General features: G+C 39.9%; 1 protein-coding gene across 1 annotated transcript; it reads left to right on the top strand.

Annotated features, from left to right (window-relative positions):
* The first annotated feature begins 3,096 nt into the window (after positions 1 to 3,096).
* SLC35A3 (solute carrier family 35 member A3) lies at positions 3,097 to 20,985 on the top strand. The gene is made up of 8 exons (XM_061461040.1): positions 3,097 to 4,092; positions 10,631 to 10,835; positions 11,803 to 11,957; positions 12,039 to 12,161; positions 13,270 to 13,441; positions 15,936 to 16,054; positions 16,549 to 16,682; positions 18,598 to 20,985. The coding sequence occupies exons 1-8, from the start codon at positions 4,039 to 4,041 to the stop codon at positions 18,686 to 18,688; spliced, it is 1,053 nt and encodes a 350-aa protein (XP_061317024.1). The 5' UTR covers positions 3,097 to 4,038; the 3' UTR covers positions 18,689 to 20,985.
* Positions 20,986 to 21,193: the final 208 nt, after the last annotated feature.

Genomic DNA, 21,193 nt, shown 5'->3' with positions numbered 1-21,193 from the left:
TTTGGAATGAACGTTACGTGACAGACTGCTTCTTCCCAAACCTCTGCTGTTGCCTTTCTCCATTGGCACTGCAGTTGACTCATCTGAACTCTCTATGGACTGAGTTGAGCCAGACCCGTTCAGCTCCTCACTGTTAGTTTTGTACATGGGGCCTGCTCCCCTGAAGCTGTTGCTGTGCAGACACTTTGCTCGAGGAGACTCCAGCTCTGTGGTGTGTGCTTTTCTTTTAGAATAGAATGGGCAACATCAGATTTCTTTAGGAGCTGCAGGGTGATTTTGAGGGAGGTGATAGTTGTGATTCATGATTCCCTTGTGCATTGTTAGGCATTGTGAGAACCTGTGATTGAGAGTTAGTTTGGGAAGATAAAAATCTTCCAGATTTTTGGGATGCATGATGCGCTGGTTTGTAGAAGTAGCATATGCAGCAAAACACTGGGTTTAGGAAGGACTGTGGTAGTTGCAAGTATAAATTTGCTTTATTTAGAGCAATGTGTCGTTAGGGGTGTCTGTATGTCTTTAACAATCCTACAGGCTTCTTACACAGCCTAATTCCTAATTTTGCTAGTTATGCTGCTGTTTGCAATAACAGAACAAAAAAGGCAGGGATCGTCCAAGCCAGGTATCTAGGCAAAAGGAATCATAGAATCCCAGACTCCCAGACTGGTTTGGGTTGGAAAGGACCTTAATTAAGATCGTCCAGTTCCAGCCCCCTGCCACGGGCAGGGACACCTCACACTAGAGCAGGTTGCTCCAAGCCCCTGTGTCCAACCTGGCCTTGAACACTGCCAGGGATGGGGCAGCCACAGCTTCTCTGGGCACCCTGTGCCAGCGCCTCAGCACCCTCACAGGGAAGAACTTCTGCCTTAGATCTAACCTGAACTTCCCCTGTTTCACTTTGAACTCACCACCCCTTGTCCTATCGCTGCAGTCCCTGATGCAGAGTCCCTCTCCAGCATCCTTGTGGCCCCCTTTCAGACACTGGAAGCTGCTCTGAGGTGTCCACACAGCTTCTCTTCTCCAGGCTGAACAGCCCCAGTGTTCTCAGCCTGTGTCCGTACGGGAGGTGCTCCAGCCCCTGATCATCCTCGTGGCCTCCTTTGGACTTGCTCTAACAGCTCCATGACCTTCTGATGTTAGGGACACCAGCACTGCACACAGTGCTGCAAGTGGGGTCTCATGAGAGCAGAGCAGCGAGGCAGGGTCCCCTCCCTCAACTGCTGCTCATGCTCCTGTTGATGCAGCCCAGCACTCGGGGGGGTTTCTGGGCTCAAGCGCACACTGAAGCAGCTGCTGTTCAGTTTCTCATCGACCAGCACCTCCAAGTCCTTCTCCTCAGGCTGCTCTGAGTCTCTTCTCTGCCCAACCTGTAGCTGTGCCTGGGATTGCCCTGACCGAGGTGTAGGCCCTTGCACTTGGCTTTGTTGAACTTCATGATGTTCGCACTGGCCACCTCTCCAGCGTGTCCAGGTTCCTCTGGATCCCATCCCTTCCCTCCAGCATGTCGACTGCACCACACAGGTTGGTGCTATCACAGACTTGCTGAGGGCACCTCAATCCCCCTAATCAAATGTGTCTGCTTAAAACAGTTCCAGATTTGGAGTATTAAGTGAGGGCAACACATACTTGATTTTGGTACAGGCTTGCTAGATAGTTATTCCTCTCTTATTATTCGTGGATTGCTTAGCACCTGAGTTTATTCCTCACCAGTTACTCCAGTTCATACCCATATGCACACTGCTTGCACAGTGTCAGTATCTTCACTGGAGCTCTGCAGGCTACAAAGGTGGGTCACATTGATAGTGGGTGTCCCTAGAGGGGAGGAGAGACTCTTAAGATCTGTACCTCTTAGGATCTAGTATACAAATGTAAGATGGTTAGGAGTTAAGGATTTTCCACTGAATTTTTGGACCTTCTTGTCTTACAGTCATACCCCCTGTAGTGCACTGTTCAGCTGTCTGATTTCATTTGTTACTACTAGCTTTCAGCAGTAAGTGTCTACAGATTGATTTTCACTGTAGTATTAGTTTGTGTTACTCATGCTGGGTCACCTTGAGTGAGGGTGGCTGCATTGCCTCAAGCACTGAGACTTGATTAGTAATTCATAAATAATGTAAGAGTAAGCTGTAGCTTGTATTCAGTGCTCAGCCTTTCAGCACCTTAAGTCAAGTCCCTTCATTGGCTTGAGAGATGTGCAGGATTCAGGCAGCTCTTGGCATTGCCCTCCTGTGTGCTTCAACTGAAACTGAGAACTGAATGCTTCCTTGCTCCCAGAGTCTGACCGTGACTACTAGGATCTTTCTGTTCTGTGGTCCATACAATGAGTGCAGTGTATGCACTGTTTGAAAAGAGAGAGGCAGTTAAGGCAGGTCGTATCAGATTTCTGTGCTGGCAGGCAGAGTTTGGCTTAATGACTGTTATGTCAATATAAAACTATTGCACTACTGTGTGCGTAGTTGAAAGCTTCATCTTACAAGAAATATTGGTGTTAGATTTGGCTCAATGATGGCTTGAATTTCCTGAATGCTGAATATTTATTCTCCATATGTAATTTCTTTAATAGTCATCAAAACAAATTCTCCTCGGTCAAGGAAATCTTGCCTTTGGATTCTTAGGCTTGGTGTAAAGGATAAAAGGGGATGGGGTGGGCTTAAAGAGTATTTAGCCACAGATTTGGCATTTAAGGTTCACAATGCCCAACTTTTCCATTCTGATTCATAGATTGGAATGGTGATTTTTTTTTTCTTCTCCCCCACAAAAGAAAGAAAAAAAAAAAAAAATTCTGCGAGGTCTTCAGAACCGTGTGTTTGAACTGCTGTGTTTTCTGTCAACCTAGAGGAAAACCTGACCTGGGTCCCAAGCAATCTATAGCATTATCTGAAATTAGATGTTAGTTAATATATAATTGCATTCCCTTTGTTAGACTTGGCAGTGGTGCAGTTTCCTGGTTGAGTGTTAGGCCAGTGATACAGCCTCTACTATACTTGGCAAAAGTCTAGGGGTTTGGAGCAAAGTTGAGAGGAAATCATTGCTTGATCGTTAGCAGTTACAACTTAATGTGTAACTGCTCTGTGCACCAAGTGCCCTTGCTAAAAGGTACCTGCATGATTTTAAAAAGGCCAAATGTGGTGGTTTAACCCCACCCAGCAACTAAGCCCCATGCAGCCGCTTGCTCACTCCTCCCCAGTGGGATGGGGGAGAAAATGGGAAGGGTAAAAGTAAGGAAACAACTCGTGAGTTGAGACAAATGCAGTTGAACAGGGAAAGCCAAAGCCACACACACAGGCAGAGGAGAACAAGGGATTCATTCACCACTTCCCATGGTCAGGCTTCAGCCATCTCCAGGACAGCAGGGCTCCATCATGCGTAACCGTTACTTGGGAAGACAAATGCTGTAACTCCTCCTCCTTTCCCCAGCTTTATGTGCCGAGCCTGACTCCATACGGTCTGGAGTATCCCTTTGGTCCATTGGGATCAGCTACGTTCCCTCCCAGGTCCTTGTGCACCCCCAGCCAGCTCGCTGATGGGGTGAGAGGCAGAAACAGCCTTGACCCTGTGTAAACTCTGCTCGGTGGAAGCTAAAACATCCCCGTGTTATCAGTACAATGTTCAGCACACATCCAAACCAGAGCCCCATACCAGCTACCATGAAGAAAATTGCCCTAGCTAAAACAAGCACACCAAGATAGGGTACTAGATAGCACTACCTAGATAGGTACTAGATGACGTTGCAGGAGCAAGGTCCACCAGCATTCTGCTGTGTTGTGCTTGCTGTCCTTGTTGTGAAGATGTTACTTGAATGCAGTAATGTTTTCAATTATTTTCACCGGTTAAGATTTTTTTCTAATGTCAATGAAGAAATTGGAAACACTGCCTGAAGGAAAACTTCATGTGAAAACATCTCTGTTACTCAGTTTCTGCTAGAAGACGCAAGAAAAACTTTGCTAGAGGATTTGCTTTGAATAACGCTTCTGAAGAAGAAGACAAGCTCTAAGAAGAACATAGTTTATTTTTGCCATAGCGTGCTCAATACACATTATAATGTATCCAACGAGAAGAATGAGTAACAAACCAAAAAACAAAAGCAAAAGGAAGGTAAGTTTTTAAATGATGGAGTGAGTTGCAGTGGTCTAGGTGAGGAGTGCCATGTATTTGGGGAGGAGCAGCTGGCAAGTATAGACACGTGGGAGGGAATGAAGGAGAAACCTCTATCATATGAGAAAGATTGAAAACATGAATAGCGATCTTTTAAAGTGAGAAATAGGTTTAAGATTATTAGCAATATTTATAACATGGTTTATGAAAACAATAAATACACAGATATGAAAGAACACACATTGGGAAGGGTGGGGAGAGAAAGAAATGTGTTGTTGCATGATATCAGTCCAAATTTAGCACTTCAAATATATATATGTAAGATCTTGTTCATAACCCAGTTCAGCAGCATTTACTAGATTTGGAAAAGTCTGTGCACCCTCGCTACTATCTGAGGTATTTATCACAGAATCCTAGAATACTTTGGTTTGGAAGGGATCTTTAAAGATTAGCTACTTCCAGCCTCCCTGCCATGGTCTCACTAACCTCATCCCAAAAACTCTCTTCCTTATATCCAATTGAAATCTCCCCTCTTTCAGTTTAAAATTGTTGCCCCTTGTCCTGACACTGCAGGCCTTAGTAAAAAGTCTCTGTCTGTCTTAAAAGCTCCTGTTATATATTGAAAGGCTGCAGTAAGGTCTCACCAGAGCCTTTTCTTCTCCAATATGAACCCCAGCTCCTCAGAAGAGAGGTGTTCCATCCCTCTATTCATTTTTGTGGCCTTTCTCAGGTCCTGCTTTAACAGGGCCAAATCTGTCTTCTGCTGGAGACTCAAAGCTGAATGTGGTACTCCAGGTGGGATCTCATGGGAGCAGAGGGACAGAGTCACCTCCCTCAAGCTGCTGGCCATGCTACTTTTGATGGAGCCCAGGATAAGGTTGGCTTTCTGGGCTGCAAGCATACATTGCCCGCTCATGTCCAATTCTTCGTCCATCAGCACCGTTACATCCTTCTCCACAGGGCTGCTCTTGAGCTGTTACCGAGCCTGTACTGATACTGGGAATTGCCCCAGCCCGTATCCAGGGCCTTGCACTTGGGCTTACTGAACTTCATGAACTCCATCCATTTATTTCTATACCTAATGTATTTGTTGCATCTGGTACTAATTTTGGTGGGAAGAAGGCTATATTGAGTTCAAGTGAAAGATTTATGGAAAAGAACTTTCCTCTGAGGGATGTAGTTGTTATAGATAGTAGCATATTATTTGTTTGTTAGCCAACACAGGGAAGACGGTAATGCACGTGTGAATGTGAAGAAGGAAGTAATAAAAATAGGTTCTTCAGGTTCTGTGAGCTCTTACTCCACCTAATAATTGTCTTTTTCCTCTTTGTTGCCAGCTTATTATATTTGTACAGGTGTAGCATCAGCACCAGGCTTACATTCCATTTGAGAAATAGGAGAACACAGTCCTATTTCTTCAATCTGCTGCCGTGATTTCAAAGCAAATGGCCAGGAAGTGTGTCCGTATCCATTCCACTGGAATGCAGTAGTGTACTGTACTTCCCACCCTTCTGTGAGGCAGATTCTGTCACTGCTTATTTTCTAGCTGGTCTTAAAAGTTTTGCTAGAGACTGCAGACTTCAAGTTACCCTTCTGCAGTTTTAAGAGGTTGGTTGTCTGCTTCTGTTTGACTTTGTACTATAACTAATCTGCAAGTGCCTTTAGTTTGGTTAAGCAGTCTTAAACTCGTTGATCCAAAAATGGAATAAGCACTAGCAATAACTTCTGTAACTTGGCTTTTTACTGTGAAAGACCATCAGCAATGAAAACCTTTCACAGCTAGGCTAGAGGAAATGTAACTCATGTAACGCCATCACTGTGAAGATTGCAAGCATAATAGTAGTTAGGTTTGTTTTTTTTTTAAATTTAAGAAAAAATGAAATCAAATGAATATAATAAAAAGTGAGCCAGCTTCTAAAAAAGCTTTCTTAGTAATTCAGACTGAATTTGTGAAATATAATGCAGAATATTGGATAGTTTGGGATACTGAAGGAACTCTCAATGTAACTGATGCAGGAGAAATGCACAAATAAATGAAATTCAGATCATTTGTGGATGAGCTTTCATCTTTCTTTATAAAACAATATGTGAAAATGTAATTTCAGTGAGCCCAAAACATGCTATTCAACTAGATACTTGATGTTTGATAAAGTTGAGTCTTAACAGTTCTATACTTAGTTTACTGTAACATATTTTTATCAGGATTTGTACACGGGTGCTTGGATCTGTGAAGTGGTCCCTGCTCTCTTGTTCTCAAAGATGGTGTTAGGCCATACTTGGTGGAAGGATGTCCTTGATGTGCAGCATAACTTCATCTGTGGAAAATGTCTCCAGACAGTCTCTAGGCTCTCAGCTTAACTAAAAAATATTTCAAATAAATAAGTCATGTCTCTTTCTAGAGGTCTCCTTTTTGGTTTTAGTATTTTAGATACCTTAAGCTGAAGTAATTCTCTCAGGTTTTGACACCTCCTACAAATTCAAGAATAGGATAAATTCATAACCTGATCCTTAATTTTGCACAAAATTCTCTTACTGTAGCTATCTGGCAGCTGAGAAGCTCAGAGGTTTACACCATCACATCTGTAAAAGACAAAAGTTAAGAAAAGCCCTGCGTTTTATCCACCTGTGTGTACCGAAGGTGAAGGTTACATGGCTGCAAATACTTGGCTTGAATGCTGACTTCCTATATAGACCTGCCTTTCAGCTCTGCCCCTGCCTTCCGTGTTGCTGGCTGTAGAGTGTGTCTACATGGTAATACTGAATAAACTAGGAAGGAGCGGTTTACTTCTTTTCACTTAGACTAATAGAAAAAAAGAACAATAAGCCAAGTCTCTGAGTTAACTGATGTGACAGGCCATGTGGCAGCCTGGGAGTTGCAGGTACTTAGCACCTCTCACTGCAAGATACAGTTCAAAAGTCATTGAGTAAATGTGACTGCTCAACTTTGTGTCTTTGAATTGGCAAACCTAAATCTGATTTTTGGAACACAGTACTGAGTAGTCTGTCCAAAGCCCAGGAAGAAATCTAAGCCTGGTGGTAACTCTGTATAGGAAACACATTGAGAACCGGGTTCATTATTGGTTTAAGACAAAGTGTGAGCTGTTACTGAAGACACTTAGTATATGATGCAGTTTGTTGCAGTGAGAGTAGCAGAAACTTGTGGCTAGAAGAAAGCAATTACACCTCTGGTAGTAACCTCTAAATCTAAACCTGCTGTGAAATGCATTTAAAGATGGTCCAGCCCTTTGAAGGTTGGTGCTTAGATCCTTTTCTGGATCCGGGAGTGCCCTGTTTGCAGAGTTTTATGAGCTCATACGCAGCTCTCTTTAAAGAAAGGAAGAGGGACCAGGAGATCTGATAAGATAGTATGTGTGCTCAGTAAAGGGTGGTTATTTTATTGGCATACATAAGTTTCAGTGAACCAACTATTTGTAAATACAGCAAGAAAATTCACACACTTGTCCTTTACAAGCCTGCCTTGCTGGCCACTGACAGGACAGCTCTTAACAGATACCCTTATTTCAGCTAGCGCACTGGGCACTTAAAGTCTATTTTGTATGAGTTTTGGAAACTCTGAAACTGCTTTAGTGAATTATGGCAAAGAAATGCTTGCTGCTACTGGCACCTTTTTGAGACACATTGGGAAAGCTCCCTTTTGTATCACGATTACTACTGAAGACAAGACTGTAGTTCAAGGAACTAGTGTGGTATGTATTCCTTATGGCTTTGCTGATGGGCTTACTAAACTGTTGACCTAGTTGGCATGTTTTCATGCTGAACGCTTTGATACTTGCTCATAAACAAGATAGTAGTGATTTGCTTTTAAAATTCCATTTTAAGCTGCTTAGTAAATAGATGGTTCTATTTCAGCAAGAGATTCACATGAACATTATTTTCTGAGATTGTGACCAGTTTTGAAGGTTATAAAATTGATCTCTCAGAATTGGGAACATTTGTAAAACCCTTTGTCACTTCACAGGCTCACAGAAGGCAGAAATTTCGGTCCCAGTTCAGGAGGGATGTGTGTTCCCGTTACCTGTAGTTTGTCAGAAGCAGTTTGAAAAGTGAAAGCCAAAAAGTTAAAAACTTATTTATCTATAAGTGTGCTTGGATGAAATCTGGTGGTGTTCCTGTTAGCCACAGCACGTTGTGTTTCCAGATTGTCAGGTCTCAATACCAAAAAGTGAGGTAGATGGAAAAGGTGGAAAAAATGTTGTGCAAGTTGTCTCACGTAAGTGTGCATTCTGCAGTGTTTTCCCCAGTAGCGTGGACAGACCTTCTGATGAACTTCAGTTCTGTATTTTCTCCCAGTGGATTTTGAGTTTTTTCCCTTTATCTCCCTCTGTCTTCTCCCTGCTGCTGAAGAATCTGATCTCTATTCCTCTGGAGAGTCTGATCCTTGTATGTCCCCTCTTCATCCCTTCCTGGCAACTGTTCTTCTCATTCTCCTCCTTGTTTTCAGGTATAGCAAACCTGTTCTTCAAAGCTGTTCCTCTGACTAACTGATCTTCTGCATTTTGTTGATGGGGATGCATAATTCTACAGTTAACATCCTTGTGTAAAGGGTTATTCCACCAGAACCTGTGGGAAAAGTTAGCAAATCTTGAATGTTGCCTGCAGTTTTCTTCTCCTTCATTTCTGTCTGATTTATATAGTTCAGTTGTGTCATTAGTATTTGTTTCTTCAGTGAGTTAAATGACACCATAGTTCATACAAATGTTATCTTCTATTAATCATAGAAACATAGAATGGTTTGGGTTGGAAAGGACCTTAAGATCATCCAGTTCCAACCCCCTGTCATGGGCAGGGACACCTCACGCTAGAGATTCCTTGTTAAGATTCCTTAAAGGAATCATTTTGTATTTCTTCTCAGTTTCTGCATCCTGGCATCTTTTTCTTGTCTGAGATGATTTTAGAAATATTTTTACAGCCATATAATTCTCAACATAAACAATTTTACTGTGCAGGATACAAGTATGTACTTCCTATCTCTGTGGCTGTTGGCAATTCGTATTTGTTTGCAGTGTCTCTTAAGCATCCGATCCATGCTGTATAGGTATTAATTAGAGTTTGTCTGTTTGACTGGAGAAAATCTATTAATGCATTAATGCTTAGAGACAAGATAAAGGCAAGTCAGAAATACTTGCATAGCACAGCTTTCCAGATCTCATAGCAATGAAAACTGTTACGAAATGCATCTTGCGCTAGAGAAATGCAGTCGAGCAAGAAACTGCTCCAGTTTCAGCTACAAATATTTTGAGGTACCAGCAAATCCTTCAGCAGTGGTACAAACCTAGATAATGAGTCAAAACTTATGTGCCTGTAGATGTAAAACATGCACAGGGGCAGCTCTGGCATATGCATTCATAAAGTATTGCTTATCCATCTCTAGCCTTCCAAAAGTCAGAACAGTTATTTATTGTCTTGACTCTTACTACTTTTCTTTTACTTGAAAACATCTCTGACTTCTAATACTTATTTGACTTTACTTTTTCATTATAAAGCACGGCTCCATTTTTGAATATATGGGCAGTGAAGGCAGTAGTAGTTAATCTTTTATAGAAAGCATTCATTTCTGTGGTATGGAAACTCTTCTTAGTATGAAGAATTGCAGAAAACGATACAGTGTTCTGAATGTAATGTCCTTGTATTGTGCTCGCAAAATGCGAATTGCATTGAATCTGTTAATCTTCTGCACTCAGTTAATACTTCAGTTGGTGACAAAGGGCAAAGGAAACCACGTCAGCTTGGTGAAAGTTCATGATAGAGGTGAGGATGATACAGCTTTACTAATGTAAGGTTTGTGGTGGTTGGCGCAGTGTGAGAAAGTGGGTGCAATCACCAGTCATCTGTATTGAACCAATTGAGCAGGATAACCAGCTGGACGGGTTTGGTGCTGCCTCCTTGCAGCTCCTCCTTCCCACATGTTCCTATCCTGCTTTCCCACAACTCTCCTTTTCCTTCAGCATCAGGCATACCTTATTTCCATGTAAAGCAGCGCCGCCCTCACCCTGTGCTGTGCTGGCACTGTGTCATCTGGCAAGGCAGAGACTGCAACCTGGTGGAAGGGTGAGAAGATCTAGTTCTGAGAATAGCTCAGTGCAGCAGGGGTGCTGGGCATTCTGCAGTGCCACAGCTCCTTCACTTTGGGAATACCTTCTGAGCCTTCACCTACACAGAGAAATCCAGCACTGATTTACCTCGAGAGGTTTCTTTAGTGAAACCAGTTATTGGAAAGCTAATTACCAGTTATTAGTCCTTATTTTACTTTGTTGTTACTACAGCTAAGCAATATTGCTTTTCTCTATTAGTTCTCACTCTAATATTCTGATATGCTTCCCCATTTGTAATCTCCTATTTGAAAAAAACATTTCTAAACTGTTCATCTCCTTTTTCTTTTAAAATATCAGATTAGGTTTGTTGTTTTCATTTGGCTGAGCTCCCTGGATAACTTCTTTTAACATGCCAGTTCCCATGGGAAACCTCTATCTGCAATATTGCCTTTTAAGCCTGGGTTTGGGGTTTTTTTCTGTTTCAGGAAGAAAAAAGTCAAGAAATGTCTACCAATTTAAAATACCTTTCCTTGAGCATCCTGGTTTTTCAGACCACAAGTTTAGTCTTGACCATGCGTTATTCTCGGACGCTGAAGGAAGAAGGACCTCGTTACTTATCCTCCACTGCAGTAGTTATTGCTGAACTTCTGAAGATTTTGGCCTGTGTTCTCTTGGTCTACAAAGACAGCAGTATGTGTCAAATTTTGCACCAAGTAATTTTCCTAATCAATATGCTGTATTGTAGTGGCAACTGCAGAGCAGCCATGTCAGTACAGGCATGAAAACAGCATTTCCCTTCTCGTGTTAGAAATGTTAGAAATAGTCTTGGAGTGACATTAATCATACCTCATTCTTCAACACAGGAAAAAAGATATTGTCTGTTTGCTTGCAAGAGTTAACTCTAAAGAATATGGATATTGAGAAGTTGAAAAATGAATTTTCTGTTAACAGGTTAAAGCTAATAGTAGAAAAGAAGCCAGGCAGCTGTGTTTGCTCAGGCATTTGAAGACATTCATATGTAAAAGTAGGAAAAAGTGAAAAGCTTTAAGGTGTCCCAAGCAAGAATAATAGGGAAAAAAACCCGAAACAAACAGCAGATGAAGAAGGGAGAAAGCAAGTTCATTATTACAGGAAGAAGTGCAGGTTTAAGCTTGAAAAAAGTATATTCAGATTTACTCCAGTTCTTACTTTGTACATTCTAGACTGAATTTATCTGATTCCTTGACATATATATGTGATCTTCAACAGCTTAAAAATATCACTGTATATTCATAAATATTGATGACTTGCTTCTAAATGTGCACTTTTTAGATGACATTCACCTTGAAATATTGACATGGTTTCAATAAGTTGTACTTAAATTCTTCTGAATAATTGTTCTAGTTTTGATATTCCTGGAAGATACCTTGCAGCCCTTTTTCCTTGCATATATCTGAGTCTCATGAAAGTTAAACAAACATAGTATTTTGAGGTCTTGACAGCAGTGATAGCTTTAAAAAGGAGGCAACAATCTTTAAGTACAGAATTCTTTTAATATATTAATATATATATGATATTCATATATATCATTCATTTATATATATTCATATATATCCATATCCTCCCCCCCTGCATCCTTATAGTGAATGTCTATTTCTTTTATTGTTTCTTTGGGTAGAGTGCAATTTACGGACTCTGAACAGAGTGCTACATGATGAAATCCTTAATAAACCCATGGAAACTCTTAAACTTGCTATTCCTTCAGGGATTTATACTCTTCAGAATAACTTGCTGTATGTAGCATTGTCGAACCTCGACGCAGCCACATACCAGGTACTGTACCTTTGGATTTCTCTGTACATTTCAAATCCGTCCATGAATTATGCAGTAGTAACTGTTTCTGGGTTCTTCCAGGTTACGTATCAACTGAAAATTCTTACCACAGCATTGTTTTCTGTGTCCATGTTGAGCAAGAAGTTAGGTGTATACCAGTGGCTTTCGTTAGTAATACTGATGGCAGGAGTGGCATTTGTTCAGGTAAGTATTAGCAGGTAGTTTGAGTTTGTTTATTCAAGGCACGTGGATTTCTGTGCTTACTTTCTGATTCCACCAGCTTCACATGAGCGCCAGAGTGTGGTCACGAGCTATGAATCATCACTGGCAAGGGCTAGAGGACACCAGAACTGGTTCAAAGAGAGAAAATAACACTTCTTTTGTGTCCCAGTGCTCCCCTGTAGAATGTGACAGGAGCTCTGGAGCAACCTGCAAATAACAGTGATAGCAGTATTTGCTAGCACGCTTCTTGAGACATGAGGGACTCACTGATCTGCTGCTGCTCACAGCGCGATATGTTTTCAGCATGATAAATTTACTTGAACTTTTTCAAGAGGCAAACTTGGCCTCTGTTCTAAATAGTGGAGGTACAAGGGGTTGTCATTTTTAGAGGGCAGAATCATGGAACAAGAGACTAAGTTCTAAGAATTTTTAGCAGATTTTAGCATATCCTATTTTTTTTTTTTGTTAAGGATTTAAAAAAGAATCAGGATTACATTTTATAGAATTTTCAAATTTAATAATTAAAAATGAGAATAAACCATTCTGATAGCGTCTGAAAGCAGAACATCTGAAGCGGACTTCAGTATGATTTCTGTCTATGGCATTGCATTTTATTCTGTTAGCAGTAGATATATTGCAGGATTTAGCTTCACAAATTTCATGTTTAGTAATCTGTATAATCACTGAAGAGAGGCACATGCAAAAGTCAACTGATCCAGCCTTAAAGGCAGCTTGTGTATGTGGTTTTCTACCTGTGCTTGTATTTATAAGGTAACTGTTGGATTGCAAAAGTTGGTGAGTATGAATGACCATCACAAATTATGATTGAGAAACAGTTCTGCCTTATAAAGCATAAGTCCTGGCCCTGTTTAAATTGAAGGGTGTTCTCCCATTTCAGGCACAGGTTTACTCCTTACAAATACGCAGAAAGAAAAATGATGTCTTTGCAGGCTTTTCTAGGTATCTGTGGTGAAAATACAAAACTTTGCAAGCATGGGATTGTATTTATGCTAGAAAACAAACTTGCATTTTATAGGTGCTCCTGACTTGATTTTACCAGTGAACGCTGTGTAACTGTTTTTACATCCAGTGGCCTTCAGACTCCCAAGCACCAGCTGCTAAGGAGCATTCGGCAGGATCTCAGTTTGTGGGCCTGATGGCAGTTCTGATAGCTTGCTTTTCCAGTGGATTTGCTGGCGTTTACTTTGAGAAAATCTTAAAGGAAACCAAGCAGTCTGTGTGGATCAGAAACATTCAGCTTGGTAAGTTTCATTCAGGTCATCTCCTGGAGATACCACATGCTGAAGAATTAAGATAAATGTGTAATATAGAGTACTGAGTCTGGTAGAATATACCATAGAAGCAAGAGATGGTGTAGTTTTTTGTAGTTATGGTTGGTCAGACACTGCTATAGTCAAAAATGTCTGAATATCAGCAGTATTTTTTTCCTTTCTTTTCCTGTGGCTGTGTTATAAATGGTTTCAGCTAAAAACACAGAACTGCATTTGGTTATATTTTAATAGTTTTACATGCCCATAATGATTTGCAAATTGAGGATAGAGAAGGGGCTCAAAACCTCTACTTACTATCTGCTAGTATTTATTGTAGAAGTAGGGGAGGGAATACATCAGGAAAGGTTATGTTAGGGAATTCTGAAGGCAGAGAAGGGTGAGTAGCTGGGGCTTGGTCCAGGATTTAAGGGAAGATTTGGTGCTCTGGATGGAGCTACAATGTAAAACCCATTGCCAGGGAAAGCTGACTATTACCACTCTTAGTTTCCATGATAAAAGTGCTTTGGTGGGCGACAATGAGGATATCTGAAACAATTTCCAATTAAACAGTCATAATTGCCAAAAAAAAAAAATCAAGGATTTCTTCAAACATTCTTCAGATTTTCTGCAGTGCACAGAAGTGTGTATGAAAACAAGTGAGTTCATTGGTTTGATGACCAGGTGACCTGGTCATATATTGAATGTTCCAGTAGTCGCTTTGTGAAAAACATGAGATCAGGAGAGGCTGCATCTAAACATGAACTGTTGAAAGTAATGAGTAACTAGGACTGTGATATATGAAGACAGAAATGCCTGTGCTAACAGTGAGAATCAAGTCACCTGCTATGGAGACCTCATAGCAGCCTTCCAGTGTCTGAAGGGGGCCTATAAGGAGGCTGGGGATGGACTCTTCATTAGGGACTGTAGTGATAGGACAAGGGGTAACGGGTTCAAACTGAAACAGGGGAAGTTTAGATTGGATATAAGGAAGAAGTTCTTTACTGTAAGGGTGGTGAGGCACTGGAATGGGTTGCCCAGGGAAGTTGTGAATGCTCCATCCCTGGCAGTGTTCAAGGCCAAGTTGGACAGAGCCTTGGGTGACATGGTTTAGTGTGAGGTGCCCCTGCCCATGGCAGGGGGGTTGGAACTGGATGATCTTAAGGTCCTTTCCAGCCCTAACTATTCTGTGACTCTATTCTTAATTCTTTTTTGTCAATGAGCTTAATTTGCCTCCATACAAACTCAGTAGAATATGTTCATTAGGAAGATTGTTTTCAGTTCAGAAATGAAATCAATGTTGTCATCTTCTGTAGCTTTTAGAAAATCTGTAAAACATGAAATCACTGTTTCACTATACATCAGTGCATCCTTTCTGCAAGTGCACGGTAGTGAGTTGCCTACTTAAGATGTCGTATCATTCAGGAGCAAGTCAGTTGTAAGCAAGAGCTTTGAAGTAGAGCATTTCTTAAAACACAAACAACAAAACCTGTATGTCCAACCTGGTTTTCATTTTCATATCCATAGACAATTATTAGAACTGTAGAAAAAAATGTAAAATGTATTTTAGAATAGTTCTTGGAAAAAATGTAGGTTTAATGCATCCCAGGCTCAGGTCAGGGATGTATGAACAGTTGATCAGTTATTTTAGCAGATTGATTGGAAAATAGAAATAATTGGTTTAATCTGAATGAAATCTAAGTTTTTCATTCTGCCTACAAAAAGAATTCTTGGCAAACAAAAGGTTTTATGTCTGTCAGAAAGAAAAGTGATGAGAATAGAGGCCAACTTTTCATAGAAAAGGAATGGAAAAACTGCTCCCTCTTTCCTGCTCAGGACTAGAGCCTGAATCAGTCATAGAGGAGGTATTTTGTGTTACGTCCATGCCTAAGGGGGTTCGGAACATTTTCCCAGATGGTTAGAAGAACACTATACTCACCATATGATACACATTTTGATCTCACCTCAGTTTCTTCCTTTGACATTAAGTCTCTACTAGTAAACATTCACTGTTTTTGAGACTGTTGAGACCTCATCAGAAGAATCCCACTTCCATGATCCTTGTCTGAATTGCGAAACTCCCAATTCCAGCTCTTGCTATGTCAGAGCCCATCTCCTGCAGTGAATGTGTTCCCTGTTTTTCTCACAGGTTGTAGTGTGACCTCAGCCTTCAGGCAGGACTAGTTTCAGGAAAACTGAACTTGTTTAAGTGAATTTTGCTATATGCCATAAGCAAAAATTACCCCATTCCAGTAGAGAGCAGTGGAAGATAAAAGCATCCTACTGGAAACAGTCAAAACTTGTTATAAGTGTGAAAAACAGCTTTTAAATGAGAATATCTATTTGAACACTGGCTGCATTTGAACGTGATGGTATCACAAGGGGCAGTCCTGTTTTAAAATGGGAAATATGTGAGCAGTCCTTGAGGACAAGGAACCCGTTTGCATGTTTTTCACCTGAAGCTTTTAAATCAATCTTATATTTTCAGGATTTTTTGGTAGCATATTTGGACTGATGGGTGTATACATTTATGATGGAGAGCAACTGTCAAAGAACGGATTTTTTCAAGGATACAATAAACTTACTTGGGTAGTTGTTGTTCTACAGGTGAGATAACTTCTATCACATGTTTCTGTGGAGGCATTTGGGATTTACTGACTGGGGAAACTAATGGGTGTCATTAAGCTACTGTGAATTCTATAGCCAAAAGTCTGCTCTATCGCTATTAGAATAAACCTCTAAATAAAACCCTTGAAAATATGTAGCGAGTATATGTAATACAAAGTATTGTGCAACATGAAAGCATGTGAACTTTATTTCTTTTGTGATTTTTAATAGAAATAATATAAAAAAAGCCCTTCCTCTTATGGGTAAAAATGCAGGGTACAAGCACTTACACTGATTTAATGATGGTAATATGATCAACAGTTTCTTTAATGGGGAAGGAACTTCTCCAATATTTAACAACCCATATTCATAACATAAATGTAATGCTCCTAAACATAGACAAAACCCTTTCCTAAAGTAAGTGCATGTTGTTAAAACAGATGCTCTGAGTTGAATTTGCAGGTTGCAAATCCAAGCATTACTATTTTTTGCAGGCACTTGGAGGGCTGGTGATTGCTGCTGTTATAAAATATGCAGACAACATTTTAAAGGGATTTGCAACTTCTCTCTCTATTATACTGTCAACATTGATCTCCTATTTCTGGCTGCAAGATTTTGTCCCTACAAGGTAAGAAGTCTTTTCCATGTATATACAACTTGCACATGAAAGTTGAGTTTCATAACATACCATAGGTAACAGTTGGCAAGGTTAAATTTCCTGTAAGACAGAGCCCCCCACAGGTCAGGAATAACTGGCGCTCAAATCTTGGCTCTTGACAAGCCACTCTGGCAAGCTCTGGTTTAATTCATTGTCCTTTTCTCTCCTTTTCCTCCCTACCCTACCTTCCTCAGTGTGTTCCTCTCCTGCTTTTCTCTCCACATACATGTCTCTTTGCATACACACATGGAAGTTACACTACAGCAAGTACCATAAAGAATCCCATATTTATTAGTAAAGGAATCCAGTATTTATTAGTGAAAACAACTTGACCAAACAAGAAAGGAAAATGGTTGCTATAGGCTTCTAGGCCCAATACACTGCCCCGAAGTTGTGTGAATCAGATTTTAGTAGCTCTGTACACTGCAGGGTTTGTACATGGTTAGGTTCCACAATAGTGTTTGTCTTGGCAATGCATGTTAATATGTGGAGTGCAGAAGTAATATTCCAACCTTCTTGCTCTATTCCAACTAATATTAATAGTTTGCTTATAATTGACCCACACTCCTCATGTTACACATACTCATAGTATAAAAATACTTTGAATAATATTCGCAACTTTATCTGATACAAAAACCCCATCTTTTTATCTAAAAGCACTTGCAGTATAAGCAGGACTTTACATAAACATTCAAAAAGGGAAGCAGAACGACTGTTTAGGCTTAAAAAGTAGAAGACATTGAATTTCAATTATAAGCAGCCTATATTTGTCCTATTAAAACAAACGTAGAAAGTGGTTTAGGTATTTCTGTGTGCTCAAATGGAAAATAATAAGTAACTTGCCAGCTTCTGCAAACATGGTGAAAATGGAAACAGTGGTAAATAATTAAAGGAGGTGAAGCCAACTAGCAGCATGTAGAACTTGAAGCCATCTTATTTAATAAATAACTTGGTTCAAGTCGAGTTAATCAAACTTTATCTTTAGAACCTGGCTTACGCCAGCTGAATTTATTTGAACTGAAACTGCGTAATTGTTTCTGTGCTTCAACAAATATCTTTGATTGGGACAATAGATGTGAAGTGCTAAAGTGCTTGAATGTGTTGCGATGGAACGTGTCCAGAAACAGGCTAACTGTATTCTCTGAAGGATTATCAAGTCATGTGCCATAGTTTTTATAGTGTTTGGTTCAGAAGCTCAAATTGTCAACACTGTCATGTCTTTATGACAAGGCTCTTTTCTAACACGTGTACTGATCATCTGTTGGCTTTGGGTCTTTTGTTTCAGACTTGTAACTAGCAAAACAACCTAAAGGCCCATGTGTCACAATACATAGGATGCCTTTATTATCTTCTCCTTACATAAATCTTGATGTATCTGCCAAAAATTAGATTATACTGACTTGCAAACTGTTTCTTGGGCCGCAGGAATTTGTTTTGACGTAAGCTTTGGACTTCAAAGCAAACACGACTCCAACAACATGCTGTGTGTAAGATGTTAGAAGTTGCTGGGTAACTGCAGCAATTGCACTTTAGCTTCTGCTTGCGTTTTGCAGAGAGCTTTAGGCAAAAGAATGGGGAAAAAAATAAGGTTGTTCTGATTACTTTTGACAGTTGTTCCATGAAACTGTAATTGTAACGTTCAGAATGTCACTATAGAGATACATTATTTTGTGGATGTAAATGTCTTATTTCAACTTCTTCCTGCATCCTTCTATAATAAATATATGCAAATTGTTTTGTTCTTTATAAATTGGACAAATACAATTTATCCGCTGTGTTCCCACAATGTCTTGTCTTTGATTGTAACACATAAAAGAAGTTGCATCAACTGAAACAAGCTAACTTTTTTTCTTTTTTTTTTTCTCCCTATCCTTATTCTATTCAGTGTCTTTTTCTTTGGAGCAGTCCTTGTAATAGCAGCTACTTTCCTATACGGTTATGATCCCAAACCTGCAGGAAATCCCATTAAGGCATAGCACACTTCCTCATCAACCTGCTTCTCCAAGATCATGCACTGGGGCCTTGCTAACAATGGCATGTGGAAAGTGTCATTGTGCACTGCAAGGAAAGGATTCCTACCCTGAATCTATTGAAGAAATGCTTATGAGTAGTTCTGAACAGCTGGAGGGGTTGAAGGTGATGATACTGCCTGTAACTGACGAGAGGAAAAAGAAAAAGGCAGGGGATCTTCCAGTGCAACTTGCTAATAAAAACATGAACAAAAGGTTTCCAAGAAACTGCGATTAGGAATGTTTACAGCTTTGACTGGGATTGCATCAAAAGAATTTACTGTACTGACTGCTGCAGAAATCCGTCCTATGCACTCTTTGAAAGAGCACATGACCACATTGTCAGATTGTATGGGTTTGCAATTTGACTGTATTCAATCTTAGCAAATAACGGTTTTTAACTGTTTAGTTACATGAAATCAGATGAATACACATCACAGTTCTAAAGCGATGGCTCTAATTAGGTTTCCTATGAAGACTGTGAAGATTGCAGTATGATCGAAAGACACTTTCATAATATCCAATATTTTTATATTTTTAGGAGGCTGATTTAATAACAAATCTGTTATTAAATTATAATAATATAACTGTTGCTTATATAAACCTATTGTAAGAATGTTAACGTTCAAAGGAAGAAAGTCAGAGTGAAAGCTGGAAATCTTTGTGGATACCTCAGCCATCATCAGGATAGCCTGTAGTGTTCCAACAGATGGGAAAACTCTGCTCTGTGAACACAGGCTGGAGGTTGCTCCACTAACCTGGTACTAAGAGTAGGGCTATGACAGAGTGCTTGCTCAGAGGTAATGCTCATTCTTTTTATTGATTATAAATCAACTTCTTGGTAGAACCTTCAAAGTAGATCTTATGCTTTAAATATCCTCTGGGGATTTTTTAACCACAATTTAAAACAAAGAGCCCATAATAAACATTCTGAATGCATAATTGCTGTCTTTAACAGCTCCATCTGCAGCTATTCTGGTCTATCATCTGTATACTGTACTGTACTTTTACAGAGGTGTTTTCTAAACAAGTGGTGTTTACTCATGAACTTTCCAAGGCTTTTTCAGGACGTTTCTATGTAGTGGCTTAATTTGAAATTATTTTTTTTCATTGTTATTATTTTGTTCTGGGAGTCCTTGAGCCGACACGAGACCAAAATGGGTTCTCTGGAGCTATTCAGTTTAGTCGTAGAATTACTTTAATAGGAAACATAATGCAAAAGTGATTAACTGTGCAATAGGTAAATATAAAAGCATGCTGTTCTTCTGTTTTAAACCAAAACCAACCTTCTTAAGGAAACCTGGATGCAGTCAGAACTTAACTCAATTAGACTGTTATGAACACTTCACTTGCTGAAGTATTTGCATATAACCAGAAACACACCAAAAAAAACTAAAAATGAGGGACCTAATAAACAAAAAAAGGTGTCTTAAAAAGCACTTGTTTTCAGGAGGCCTATTCACAATAGATAGTTATGTAGAGTGACTTCTTACCCACACATAACACTTGTGAAGATACACATTTATATAAACCCCATCAGTAGTCCCTTACCTATAGAATGGCAAGTGGCACAAATGTATGATTTCCTTCGTTTCCCCCTCATTCTCTTTCTGTCTTATGCTAATGAACACGTGAAAAGAGAGATGTTTTAAAATGTTAACCAAAGTATCGCATCCTCTTTTCCACATTTTAGCAGTGGATTGACAAGGAGAGTCTGGAAGAGGGCTCTGAGATTTTTTTAATGAAGTATTATTATTGGGAAAGGAGAAATTCCACTTGCATCAGCCAAGCAAAAATAGTGGTTTCCCTCTGTTGGCAGTGACATGGATTATCAGCTTTTTTGGTTGTTTATCATATCAGAGCAAGACATTAAAGAAATTTCAGAGTCCAGGGCTTGCTGAGCTTTGTGAGCTGTGAATCTGTCCCAGCATGCCATACTTACAGTCAAATTGGTAGTCAAAACTATCTTGTATTACCCTAACTTGGCATGCTATGTTAATCTTCAGCCTTTTACCTATAACCCTTAATGGGACAGAATCTTTCAAAAATTAAATGTAGCCATTCGGCCACTAAAATGCAACACAAAGTAAGAGAACAGCATAGAGCAGTGGCTCACAGCACTGCTTGTGTAGAATGGAAAGTGCAGAATGACTCTGAAATGATGGAGAAGTTGGTAGTAATATCTGAACTGGAGCTTGGCTTACACGATGATACTTTTAATTGCAAGTATCACAGTAGTGGAAATGTTCAGATGATATAATTGGTTACTTAAGCAGCAGGTTGAGAACGCTTTAAAGCTGGGTGCACAGGAGGGGACCAAGTAGGCCACATAATCACCACATTGCTGGAATTGTGTTACATATAACCCAGGTTCAGTATTTTGGGTGAACCTGTCAATATTTCTCAACAAGGAACCATTTAAAGGAAATAATAGGAATATGTGCTCTTTGCTTTTGAATAGGATGTCCTACA

This window comes from Pezoporus flaviventris, unplaced genomic scaffold (genome assembly GCF_033815535.1).
Source record: "Pezoporus flaviventris isolate CSIRO_AGI_PZ_B2104156 unplaced genomic scaffold, CSIRO_AGI_Pfla_v1 ptg000001l, whole genome shotgun sequence".
NCBI lineage: Eukaryota > Metazoa > Chordata > Aves > Psittaciformes > Psittacidae > Pezoporus > Pezoporus flaviventris.
The sequence above is the reverse complement of the archived record's forward strand: the minus strand, read 5'-3'. Positions and strand labels throughout refer to the sequence as shown.

Bases quoted from the DNA above. Each gene is read 5' to 3' on its own strand.
- SLC35A3 (XM_061461040.1), top strand. From the start codon at position 4,039: ATGTATCCAACGAGAAGAATGAGTAACAAACCAAAAAACAAAAGCAAA. The intron at 10,836-11,802 runs GTATGTGTCAAA...TTCTTTGGGTAG, and splicing joins CTTGGTCTACAAAGACAGCA to AGTGCAATTTACGGACTCTG. The intron at 16,055-16,548 runs GTGAGATAACTT...TATTTTTTGCAG, and splicing joins GGGTAGTTGTTGTTCTACAG to GCACTTGGAGGGCTGGTGAT.